This window comes from Battus philenor, unplaced genomic scaffold, assembly GCF_028537555.1.
Source record: "Battus philenor isolate CCGP_79_NKW_IND1 unplaced genomic scaffold, ilBatPhil1.0.hap1 SCAF_13, whole genome shotgun sequence".
NCBI lineage: Eukaryota > Metazoa > Arthropoda > Insecta > Lepidoptera > Papilionidae > Battus > Battus philenor.
In genome coordinates this window covers 7,742,484-7,756,493 of record NW_027181675.1, presented here as the reverse complement: position 1 = coordinate 7,756,493, position 14,010 = coordinate 7,742,484, and the positions used below count along the sequence as shown (strand labels likewise).

The 14,010-nt window shown below is 35.2% G+C and overlaps 2 protein-coding genes across 2 annotated transcripts in view; both read left to right on the top strand.

The window, feature by feature from the left end:
• The window catches only part of LOC137933358 (transducin beta-like protein 2), a 67,064-nt gene that overhangs the window by 20,155 nt on the left and 32,899 nt on the right, over positions 1-14,010 (top strand). The window lies entirely within an intron of this gene.
• Positions 11,127-12,590, top strand: prage. Its single transcript, XM_068777288.1, has one exon. The coding sequence runs from the start codon at positions 11,212-11,214 to the stop codon at positions 12,418-12,420; it is 1,209 nt and encodes a 402-aa protein (XP_068633389.1). The 5' UTR covers positions 11,127-11,211; the 3' UTR covers positions 12,421-12,590.

Genomic DNA, 14,010 nt, shown 5'->3' with positions numbered 1-14,010 from the left:
TGTGTTGCATGTTTTGTTTTTACCGGATCGGTTGAATAACGCCTCCTTTAACAAAAATTGTGTTTTACATATTTGTACAAAAGAACTTTTCAAAGGAGCCTCGTCATCTGGTTCAACAGATAGTTTACCATGACTTGGCACCCCATTGAATTTTTCAGAATAAAATGGTTATCATAACAGCGAATACAGTGTAGTGATTTTTAGAATAAAAGACAATAAACAGTAAAATGGTTTAAAGATTATCACTAGTAACTCGAAATCAACGAACTGCGAACCTATTATATATATTTGTTTTAGTGTTTATGTATATGTTTAACCCCTATTTTAAATTACTTGCTTATATTTTAAGAATGTTTTCTGAACGACCGTATGGACCATCAAAAATGCACATGATTTTTATGTCGCTTATTTTATTATTGTTGGTATCGGTGGCTTCATTAACACTGGTGATGGTTTTGTATATAATAAATATTGTTAGTTTGTTATTTATGTACATTTTTCTATATCAGGCTTGTATACTCAAAGAGGCGAGATTTTTTTATAAAGAAACAGCTGGACGTTACGTACTTGAGTTTTTCGTTATTAAAATGTTGAAGGATGTAGTTAATCTATCGAATGAACCTAAAACCCGTTAACCAGATTACAATGTTAAACATTTTCAGTAACCAAATTTCAATGTCGTTGGAACGGAGTGAAAAAGTAGGGTTTTTGTAATCTGTTCTCGGCCTTCGTACAGTGATTCAATTAAATTGGTCTACGTTCTCTATTACTTTTATTATTTATTTCACATGTAAAAAATCAGTTTTATGAAAACAATCACTTAAATGCATTAGACCGAAAAAAAAGACTATTTTAAAAATATTTTTATTTATTTAGGCCGAATGATTCTTACGGAATCATTTCACATTTTCGATCATACGCATCATATCACTGTTTTTTTTTGAACGGAAATATCTTAAAGGCACGCGTGATCTTTTGCTTTTCTCCAAACAAGGCGCGTCATAACGACTCGCCGTGTACAGCCTCACGTAGCAGAATGATGCCATTTTCGTCACCAATATCATATTCATATCTGCACTGCGTTTTCGCATGTGCCTGTTTCACATTATTGATATACGTAAGAATATTTTTTAATCGTTAAATAAATTATTATTTGATTTGATTAAAAAATACTACAAGATTTTATCAACGTGCATCTTGAATCAGATCATTTATATTTTAGATTCATTGGATCTAGACCAATTGCTGAAAACTTAGTCAGGCTCGGAGATATTATAGACTGTGAAGTCCGAAGCCTGATATTTCTGTATGTTCAAAAAAATAGTCAATATATCAAAAAAATATTAGTTATGTGTTTTTAATTAATTAGAAAAAATGACTTATGTCGCGTATTTAATATATTCTTTATTTAATAACAAATATTTTGTGAGCGCGAGACCGCTAAAATTAGCGATTGTTTTCGACGCTCTTTGTCATTATTTTAATGACCATTCGAAAACAAAAGTTGGGAACGTTCCGTTACATCCGCCATACGTTGCTAATTGTGTTTGGTGAGCGGATGCCGCGTAAACAGTGAAATTCATAGCTTCCGACACTTTGGCCTAGATTATAAGTATACCCAATATATTAATAGACCAATAAAGTTAACGCAAGTAGCAAGCATCGCAGGACCTTACACTGTGCGCCTATCGGATGGCATTATGATGATTTAGGAACAGTCGATACAGTGTCTTCAAAAGAAACCTATTAACAGCAAACAGTGCTTTTTATACCGTTAAGTTACGATCTAGATAGTCATATTAAAGGGTTACCTCTTTATCGATATATATGCTAGCAGATTTTGAAGAATTGTAGTTCCACACAAATATTGCATTTGCCTAGTCTTAAAAGTTCCATTTTCAACAATAATTGTATTTTCCTGGGTTTTACGATTTGCCGACAACGTACCGATGTTATAGGAGCCGAAATTTGCAAGGTAACAAAAAACTGTAGATTTAATAAACGTTAAATCAGTTTTTATACGTAATAATCACAAGAGATGCATGAATTTAAACACGCGCTAACGCTAGTAACTCTTAAAATTATTTTATTTGTCACCAAGATTAGGTTTATTTTCTTGTTGGAGTGATCGCACGCCACCTAGTTTATAAAAGACATTGTGTTCCAAAAGGGAAATACAATGATAATAATAATGCGTTAGTTAGTAAGTGGCCTTAATTAAATAGGCAATTTATAGTTATTAAAATGGCTTTATACACATTTAATTTATTGTTGACGTGATAGCGAGGGTTCGCTACGCCAAAATTTTTATGTATAATAGATAAAGTAAGCAGTTTTAATTTATTTTTTTAATTTCTACAGTGAAAACGACACAAAAATCCGCAAATTTATCCTTATTGGAAAAACTTCTCCGACTCTTATTTCCAGAGCTCTGGCAATGGAACTTATTAACCTTTCCTTATAAAAATTCTTGATGCATTGCGTCGATCGCGTATTACAAATTTCTTAATTTATGACAGCTTAAGTTCGAATTAATAATGGTACAAAACACACTTTAAAACCATATTAGTAGTTTATCTAGGATAGGTGAAGATTTTCAGCAGCGTGCCAAGTTTTGATCAAGAACGTTTTCACCGTCACCATCAGCTTCAAAAATTAGTGATGGAACACTTTAGCATAGAATTAAAAGCAACAATTCTCTTCAAAATGATCTTTCAAATGAATATTAAAAGTTTTAAAAATGAAGAAAATATCCATAATGATTTTTACATTGTCTTATGTAAAAGTTTTTCTGTCCCTGATTAATAGATATTATTGCTTCCTTGTCGATCTAAGTTCGATGATTTTACTTTACTTTATAAACATAATGGACGTGTGGTCCACCAAAGTGTCTTGTCTTCGACGTACTTATAACCAGATAGGAAATCTTAGGACCTCTGTATTTAATTTATATTGAGTCCATAAACAGAACATTTTTTTTAATCGTTAACTCCGTTTTTTCCTTCTGTTGTCGTACTAAAAATATATAGGTCAGTTGAGCTACGTAATAATTGTGAAATATGAGCTCACTGAATCATGTTAAGATTATGACATAATTCTTAGTCTGCAGCATTCGAAGTTAAACTTATTTTTATTAATGACCGTGGTTTATTATGAAGTAATTAAATCAATACATAAAGTCACTCTATATACTTTTCTTGTATTTAATTTTTCTTGGACTGACACAGGGCAGTACCTTTGAATCGTACAAAGTCCTTTTGGCAGCTCGTGTAATAATAAAATGCATTAAGCTACGTTATCAAATTAAACATTGTTTCATTATTTCATTGAAATTACCAAGATCTGATGTGTGACCTTCATTTTTACGTGAAGGAGTGATTGCTTTAATGCTTGTGATATCAAGCACCCCAGTTCCTTTTAGAAATCACGGTATGTGAACCGTTAGGCAACAGCGATGTTGACGGTTCGTCTATTTTAAGGTACTTACAGACTACATCGATTTCTGGAAGTGCTCTTAAACATTTTCTAGAACATTGCTAATTCTATAGTGATAAAATACTTTTCTATATGAATTTGATATTATTAAAACATCAAAGTCATTGCCACCGGATGATACCGAAATATAAAAAAATATTATCAGTACCTAGGTATTTTTTATCCATATATAACTGCTACAATCTAAAACGCGCTACACGACTCCACATTATAAATCTAAATATGTCCGAGCCGTGTAGGTATGCGATCAGAGCTACAAAACAAAGGTTCAAAGATCTCAAATTTATGATAATGTCTACTAAAGAAAACGAGACAATTTCGGATGTTGTTGACAATTTTCAACAACCTTGAAATGTAAAACGTACCTCTTTAAGTGCGCATTAGAGGGTGGTTGAGGGTTCGATGAAGGTCAATGTTTTTAATCATTCGTCGAATTATCCAAATATTTTGCGTTTTATTTGGAACGCAAACAAACACAGTTGACGTCATATAATATTATCGCGGTATTGGCAAATGTTATTTTAGAATCAAAGTAGATCTTAGCTAACTTTAGACGCAAATGGCTCGCGTTGTGTTTATAGTAACGACGTGTTGTTACTATAAACACCATTATAATATAATAACGAGAAACAACGTAATAACTGATTTATATTAATTAACTTATTGTCTTTACACAAACTTTTGTGCAAAATATTCAGTCGTAATAATGCATTCGTCATCATAGTCGATAGATGCCTACTGCAAGGCATATGTCTCTCAAAAATCGCCACCATGACCGGTCTTGCGCTGCCCGTACCTAATGACTTCCTACGACCTTAACTATGTTATCGGTCCACCTCGGGGGCGTACCCACGCCGCGTCTGCCGGCTCCTTGTCGCTACTCGGGAACCTTTCAGGCCCCAACGTCCATCGTTTGCACGAGCGACGTGTGCCGCTTTAGACTTCAAAAATGCTAAACAAAATTTTAAATATCAAATATATAACTTACTAAAAATTTAATGAAGATTTGTTATTCAAGTTTTAAGTAACTCCATAATGAAACTTCACACGATAAATCTAATGAAACGACCGACAATAGTAAAAATATTGTCGCAAAGTACTTATCATTCAGGCGAGCAACGATATTCCGCCACGTGGCAGTTAGTGCTAAAACAAAAGACAATTTTCGCTAATCACCTGTGCACGTTTTCAAGGCGAATGGTAAATCGAGGTAATTAAAAGACGACGTTCGCCGGTTTTCCGTGTAATTAAATCATAGTGGTTAGAATTTGATATTACGTTGGTAACGATGTTTTTCCAAGTATATTGCCTTGTACGACAAAGATGCATGCTGGCTGATTGCATGACATTGTATTCTCCTATAATTTAGCGCAAAGTAATTTACATAGACCGGCAACGTAACTCATACGCAGACCGGGCCAATGACCGCAACGCCAAGTGGTCACCCCAATGTCATCCAACTAGTCTAGCATGAAATCACTGACCCCTGATTCGAACATATATAATGAATTTATTGAAGGAGGAGCAGGCGGGAGATAGTGAGTAAAACAATTGTTATTTTATCTTTTAGGAAATGGCCATGTGGTAATTAATGCAGCATGATGAAAAACGCTTGAATAAATTGTCTTATTTTAAGTATTTACTTTAGCATTACAATTACATTTATAAAGGATCAAAAAATTTGTTTAACATGCATTATATTATTCATCAAAACATTGTAAAGCTATTAAACATTATCCGTATGATAATTAAAACATAAATATTTTTTTTAAAAAATCATACTGATAATTCATTCAAATAAAACTAAATATTGCTGCGGTTGTGTCGTGAAATGCAAATGACGTATTGTCGGTTGGCAAGATGCCTCGTTCCACCGGGGAATCCGCCTCTTGGACAACCCAATGCCGCTTTATCTGTCCTCTACCTTGAATATTTGTTAATCACGCCTAAAAATAAAGAAAGACATCCAGACATACGTACCTCTACATAAACTAGGATATATTTTAAATAAAGATTACCGATCATTTTTCAGCTGATTATGTGTATGAACCTATTTTTATTGCACTGAAACGTTAAATAGACCGATTTGAATAATAATAATTTTTCGGTATCTCGCAGTAAAAATATAAGGAAGATGATGTGTGCCAGTCTAACAGGTCCATTCTTATTGCGCAGTACCGTTTAGATAAGCGGTCAATGTAGGATACTACGACGCTAACTCGTAATCTGAAAGTTGTAAATAGGCTACTGTCTGCCGGAGAGCCGACGATGTACTTGACATCTATACATAATAATAAATTGCCGGATAATTAGTATTTTTTAATCCTGGTTTCACAAGTGAGTAGGTAAATACAAATATTTATGTATTCAAAACAGTTACATATTAACGTATATAGAATATATCATTACCATCATATCAGGTGATAAACGTCCTACCAAGTGATAGGCCAACTTCAGAGATCGCCACAATGACTGTTCTTGCTTTGCCCGTATCCAGTGCAAGAGTCTATGGTGGAAATAGAAGTTATCACTCTCTCCTACCGTGGTTACCGTGAGAGGGAAAAGTATTTACAGACGATAGGCAGAAAGATTGGGTACATACCTATAGACAAAAGAACAGACCCCTAGGTCCTGGCAGCGATAGCATAACGACGGAGCATGGGATGCTAAAGAATTTATATAGTCATAGACCCAACTACCCATCCCTTATGCTGGAAATCAATGGGAAAGTCTTATATTCAGCTGGGGACGTCCCAAAGCTGAAATTAAACTAATGATGTTATATATAATATTCATATAATAATTATGCCTAAAAATCCCAATCAAAAGTCATTATTGGATGAATAAACAAGTACATGTTTATGTAAGTTTTACGATTTCTTAATGATGCACCTTTAAAATAACTACAAAGTATGTACAAAGTTACTATATCGGTCAGGTTGCTTAAACACATTTGTGAATGTTTAATATGCTTGTGGCATTTCAAGAGAGGTCATTTTTATTGAGGATTTTTTGGGAAGACAAAACTTTCCAAAACTCATGCTAATTCACTTTTTGTTCGAGTTACTTATATTCATGCAAAGCAACGAAATTTATACACAGTGGCGTACCTAGGGGGGGGCGGTGGGTGCGGTCCGCACCGGGCGGCACTTACCTTGGGGCGGCATTTTTTAAATTTACTTATAGTTGTAAAAAGCAACTTATTCATTTCATATTTATTTTCTTTCTTGAATAATAAATGATTATAATGATTATTAGAAGAAGAAAATAGTAAAACGAGATCAGATGCTGGAATATTACTCAATTCTATGCAATCTTTTTCTTTTCTATGTTACCTTCATTTATGGGAACCCGTCCTTTTGGAAATTAAGGACGCTCAAAAATACCTGCAAGTAAAAGGGTTAAATGTCCACCAATGCCATATAAAACTAAATTCTTTGCAAACACATTTCATGGAACAAAGAAATACGCTAGTACAAAACGCTGTTATAGCAGCCAAAATAATTAGTGAAGAGATGGAGATATCGACTGAGCGTCGAGTTAGAAGGAAAAAAATATGAGTGGGAAAAATTCGACGTGGAGACGTGGGGCTATCCTTAGAAGAAGAAGTACGAAGAGAAATGTTTTCATCTATGGGCAGAATTATAAAGGAAATAAAAGAATTATAAAGGAAATAAAAGAATATTCGTGTATATTACCGTGTAACATACTAAATGAAGAATTTGAATGTCAAATAAATGACTTGATTGACATTGATAAAGAATAGTTCCATATTGAAAGAAAAAAGATCCAGGTTTTTATGGCTGTACCTACACTGAAAAAAAAAACAAAACATTAGAAAAACGAGGAGAAGAGCCCTCTTGATCTGCTAAAATTTATTCAGCAGTATAGGTTGGAAAATTCTGTTCCCAACATTGTAATTTTGTTGAGAATTTTTTTAACAATTTCAATCAGTGTCGCTAGTTGCGAAAGAAGCTTCTCAAAATTGAAATTAAACTTCGTTCTTCAATAAGTCCATTAAGATTGCAAAATCTTGCAATATTGTCAATAGAACAAGAAATTACAAATAATATAAATTTTGAGAGCATTATACACGATTTTTCTAGTATGAAAGCTAGAAGAGTAGATATTATATTTATAAATATATTTACGAGTGCATACAAATATGTCTAAAAAAATTACTCTGTGTATTAATTAATATTGATTAAATAACTTAATAATTTATTTATGTGTTAATTATTTATTTATTTATTAATTTATAAAAACCACTATTTGATTGACTTATAATAGAAAGGGCGGCAAACTGGAGACCGCCCCGGGCGGCAAAAGTTCTAGGTACGCCACTGTTTATACACCATTGTATAATCTCTGTAACAGTATTGTCTAATAGACAACAGACGAAACACATAATTTAATAATAAATACAGAATAGCCACTTACCACAAAAAAACCAATTACTTTTCAGGATCTCGTATTATCCTTACGAGACACGAATACATTGCTTAGGAAGTATTTGTTGGCGTCGGTGTGGACGTGCTACGAAAACGGTATTTTTCCGGTTTAATACGAACTCGTTTCAACATGTTCATTAGGCCACCTCGATAGCACTTTAAACTTCAAAGAACGATTTTGGCAAAAATAGACCATTGACCTTGCAATTATTATTATTACGAGTTTTATTAAGACTTCGAATTATTTTAAAAATAAAAGAGCGAGGTTTTGAAAAACTATTAATAATAACGTATTTTGTATAAGAAATCTGTCGACTGCTTTAAAAATATATTGCAGATAACTTATGACGGTAAAGCGGCTAGAAGGCAGATGTCTATTAAATAATTTAGTCAGCCTTTGTACATATTGTGGACTTAACCATCACCGTGTGTGTTCCTTGACACACTTGGTCTATGCATTGTGATGGTGGAGTTGGAACATGCCGCCAAAAGCCTCCAGTGATGTTCAACTTTCACCAAAAGACAACGTCACAACACGTGATATTGCGAACAAGTTAGTTTCCCTTTTGTTTTAGTGTAGCCCGTTATTATTCGCTCTTCATGTCCAGTTTAGTACCTACAAAGTTAGATCTAATATTTGCCATTTAAGTATTTGATTTTAAAAACTATGCAATGAAATAATAGCTAAAGTTACTTACTACTAATAGTAACTAGTGAAAAAGTTCAAAATATATATATAATAATATATATAATATAGGCGACATTTGTGAAGTCAACTGATATTAGTTCAACACCAAACTCATCGATAGCCGTGACCTACTGATCGCATTCGAGAGTGGAACGTCAAAAGTAGGTGTTTAATGTTATTGGAAACGTGTTTTGTCATGGATCAAAAATAATTGACTCATGTATGATTAATTGAAACTCTAATTACATGTAATTTAAATATATTCACCGTAATTAACTGATGAGCCTCGTTAAGGTGTGATTAGTTAGATAGGGCCTTGTTAACGATACGATATTTGTAGTACAGGATCTTTAGACTTTCGTATGTTATTTTAGTTTTAGACTGACAAATTATTCTTATTGTTATTTTATTGATTAAGTGGTCTTACTGAAAATTTATGGGATATGCCTCTAGACATAACCTGTAGATATCTTACGGCTGAAATTATGATGATGATCGATCAATATATACAGATTATGATATGGCAAATTGTACGTTACTGCAACGTTACATGCAACGGGTAATAACATAATGTTTGATAAAATAAAGAAAAACTTATTAATTTTAATACAGTTTTAGTAATCATCCAAAGAGAGTCGTCAATATGTAAAGTTCATAATAGCATCGTTGTTGTCGCGAGTATATCTCGCATCTAGGTTGGACAACATGGCGCCTGATAAGATGTACTTCTTACTATCCACTCAAGTCGGTAGCGTGCGCGTTACCGTTTGCCGATGCGTTCTGACATCGATTCGAAGGTTATCGACGGTGTCAGCGACCAGGCGCCGCCCACACGTTCCACTGTATACAAACAAACGCATACACACACACGACGCAGCAAATCACAAGCCACGCAGCTCTGCTCTCAATGACCGTATCAACGACCAAGATGCTACCAATATTTTATTTTTTAGCTTTAAACTCGCCTATATACAAACCCGCTCAGATTATACGATGCATAAAGATCTTGATTTGTTTCATGGTTCGATGCCCTCAATAAAAAAAAAAATTATCAAATAAATTAACAGAATTTACATTTACAAATAATTTTTAAATAAGAACTACTGGAGTGAAATAAATAAAATAAGTAAACAGACAGCAAGTCGTATTCTTATCGACTATCTATTCGGTAAAAATTGTAAAAATAATTTAAGAGATGTCAGCTAAGGAATTATTATAATGTACATCAGTTTTGTGAATAAAAATTAATAAAAACATGTATAAATTACGTACTACTTATTTATCCAGATTTTAATTATTAGTACTTATATAGATACAGTAATAAAGATACAAATGGAAAGAAAATATTACTTTCTAATTTTATTAAGATATTACAATATTAGGTCTTAATTTGAAATTCGTTACGTGAATTGTTCAGTTTGTTCACAATATAAGACGAATTATTCTGTACGTAAAAAGTGACTAATAGATTAATATTGTATGAGTTCAATCGACTAAAGATGAACGTGTCATTGTAAGAGTGGCTACGTGGTAGATGGCGCGTCCTTCAAATGCAGTTTTTCTTTGTCTTAAATATATGTTGCGTGGGTGGGTGTTTTATTTAAATATAACATCCCATTCTAACTTGAATAGCTGTTCAGCCATAAAAATCAATAACTCTGTCTGGAATTATCTTTTTCACGAAGAAAATATCAGACGAGCGCATACTTGATTTCGATTTTCACTCTTAAGCATTATTTTGCTCGAACGTCATATAAGGGCAATGGCCGTCCTTCCTTCACGTTATCGTTCAGCTATCCTGAACACAACATACGTATAAGATGATATGCCTTTGTTTTTTTTGGACCTCTGTTAAAACATTAGTTTACTTTTACTTAAATGTTTTGTTAATCGTAGTTATTAACTTATGAAATATGCATTATCGTTAATAAGGCAATATTTAGAACTCATTGTTAATTACTTTTCAGAGTTGTAATTAAAGTGTTTTAAAATAGTATAAAAAAATTAAAATCTAATTAGAATTTAATTTTTTACTAGCGTGGTCATAGTTTTGTTACCAAGAAACACATATATTTTAAAATTAAATTATAAAATTATTGTTATCTCATAACTTTGTTAAAACTATTTGTAATTTCTAACTTTTTTAATTCTAAAAAAATAAAAGTATAATTTTTCTTTCTTGCGAAATAAGACGCATTGATCAATATTTACTCGGCGAACAAAACAGCTGATTCACGTAAACAAAGGTTGAGGTACCTTTTAGATGTCCGCCCGCCTGCTTTATTTAATAATAGATCTCCCGGTTATTGCCCTTGCAATAGGGTTATTATTTTTTATTTTATCTCTTTAAATCTTTCGGAAAGAAGGTTTTATTATTGTTTAGAAAAATGAGAATAGGCCGGTCGATCGCTATGTCCCGTTAACGAACGCGCGCTACCTACGTGACGTCGTATAAAGCGTGGGCTGCCCCACCAGCGCGCCATTGCCACAGCGCCCGCGCGCGCGACTGCACGTACTTACCGCTCCAGCTCCGCGCTCGCCTCTCGACTCTATGTGTATACAAGCCTACCAACAAACATGCATTTTTGTATTCAATGGCATGATTGGTTTTACCAAGAAACCGTCGGCTCGCTGGAGCCTGCCAGCGCCGCAGCACGCCGGCGCAGGCCGCGCGATCGACGCCGCCCCCCGGCCACGCCGCCGGCGCCGTCGCCGCCGCAGAGGATCTCCTCCGAACAACTAGCACGAGCTCTCCGCCCGCATCTGCTGTCGCCGAAGCGCATGTGGGCCATGGGCTATCCGCTGGAGATCGAGCCCACGTCGTCCAAGGCGGTCGTCTACATAAATCCGCCGCCCAGACCTAGACCGCTGCAGCTGACAACGTGGGATGTCAACGCACCTGAGTTCGTCCCCGGCGGTTCACAAAGCGACAGCGGCCGGGGCTCGTGGGGCTCCACTCCGCGCTCCGACAGCGACGAAGAAGCGGATGCAGTGGAACACTTATGTATGCGCTGTGATAAAATGTTTCGTATGACTCGTGACGGTGAATATTTAGTGGAAGAAACTTGTGTCCACCACTGGGGTCGTGTTTACGGATGTGACTCTCGGTATACATGCTGCAATTTGCCTTTGGGATCGAAGGGATGCAGCACTGCACGTTTTCACGTATGGAGCGGAACGCGCCCGGGGATGAATGGGCCGCTGGAGGGCTACGTTCGCGCACGCTCCCCCCGGGGAGGTGTTTACGCGTTAGATGCAGAGATGTGTTATACGACGGCAGGGCTAGAGTTAGCCAGCATCGCGGTGATAGCAGCTGACGGCCGACTAGTATACAAATCTCTTGTGAAGCCTAGTTCGCCGGTCGTTGACCACAACACCCGCTTCTCAGGCATCAGGCCGCGCGACTTGGCGCGCGCGACCAAGACGCTACGAGACGTACAAAATGATATACTCGGATTCGTAGGCAACGACACAATTCTCATTGGACATGCATTGGATAATGATCTTCGCGCTTTGAAATTGCTTCACAACGCCGTGGTGGATACCTGTGCATTGTATCCACACTCGCGCGGTTTCCCACTTCGACGTTCCTTACGCGCGTTGAGCCAAGAATTACTCGGACGCAGCATCCAGCGCGGAAGTGTTGGACATTCGCCTCTGGAAGATGCCCGCGCGGCTATGGATTTGGTCCTTCTCAAAGTCCAAGACGATCTAACAAATTATGTCCAACCGCCTAATCAGCTGCCAATATTGCAGCCGTACGATCCGCTAATCAGTTCCGCCTAGATTTCGAGTGATAAAATTTTAGACGATTGTTCTATGAACATGAACTATGCATGTGAATATTTGTGAATTAATTTTAAGAGACTGCGACTTGTTACGTTGACGGAGCGCGCGTACTCGCGTATGTGCCTTCGAATTGCGATTTGGCAATAAACGTAATATTTTTTTAAAAACCTTGTTTGATTTCTTTGCGCAAATCTTTTTGGTAAGTTACAACCTAAAATACGTGAAAATAATATCTAAACACTTCTTATAAACAAAATGAACTAGTGTGAGTTCATTCGTTTGATTTCTAAATATTGACATACATTTTCAATAACAACATCAACACACATCAGTGTTATTCCGTCAGCATATTATACACATGTTTATCTTGCCGTAGTTAATAAGGAGACACTTTCACTAAGCTAGATTTCTCTGTAACGTAACATGCATAAGCCGTTACCACAGGAGTGGTTCTCCAGTCTTTCAATAATATTAAAATAAAAACATCAGCGACAAGTTATCTTGTATTCTATATCATACTTTTCGTTATCTCATTGAAGTCAGTGTAAATGTTACACAAGTTGTTACATTATAGAGTATACGATGACAGTGTCGATGGTTTTTATTGTTATTCAAATAAAGGAAGAGGCAAGATGTAGTCACGAAATAATCGAGGATTTGCAGACGCATGACCATAAGTAAGAAGCTGACGCAAGGTAATTCCGAGCGGTTGAAATAACACGCTGTATGTTATTAAGGCGATGATTCATAATGTCTGGGTCAAGTTACAACTAACGAGGAAAATTTTATCTACCCATACTATACAATGACGAAATTAACACACAGATATTTAAGAATAAAAAGGGAAACCTTAATGCGAATTGTATCGGGAAAAATTTTGCCAAGGTCTTTTAAATATTATAAGAAATGTAAAATTTCTTAGTAGTGATGACTATTTAAAAAAATATTCCAGCCATTTCTATAATAGTGTACTATAACAATACAGATATTGTTATAGTAAATTGTTTTTGGTATATATTCCTATTGCTTTAAGGATACGGAAAATTAAGAGTTATTGTTCCTTTTACATAAAAACATTTAGTCGACTGCAGGTAGAGACTACTTAGCAATGAATTACCTTTTTATACAAAAATGTGCGCAAGAATGCCTGCACGGCAAAAACAAAACAAAAATTTAACAACCGACTTTAATTATATGAATGTTTTTATAATAATATACAAACAAATTCACACAACGGAAATCAATATGTATAACAAAGTAATTTTGTGAAACGTAAATTTTTAGTCTTTATTACTTTTGGTTGAGTTGTAGATAAAAGACAGACGACATTGCACTGAAGTCTGTTATATAATAGTCTTACGTAAAATATGACGAAACGCTTAGTGGGTTGATGAGCTAACTTAATGACTCCCACCTTGGCTGAAGTTGAGAAATCAAATTTACAATTTTATTTTTACATAGTATTTGAACATGCAGCCACGCATACAGCATAAAACTGTTCTTATTTTTTAATTTTCTAACAACACAGCAGTTTGTGGTAGTGTATGTTGAGTTCGAATTTCAAGGATGACTAGTGTTAATGACCTG

What these genes read in the sequence shown, in the direction of transcription:
- prage (XM_068777288.1), top strand. Translation starts at nt 11,212, where the DNA reads ATGCATTTTTGTATTCAATGGCATGATTGGTTTTACCAAGAAACCGTC.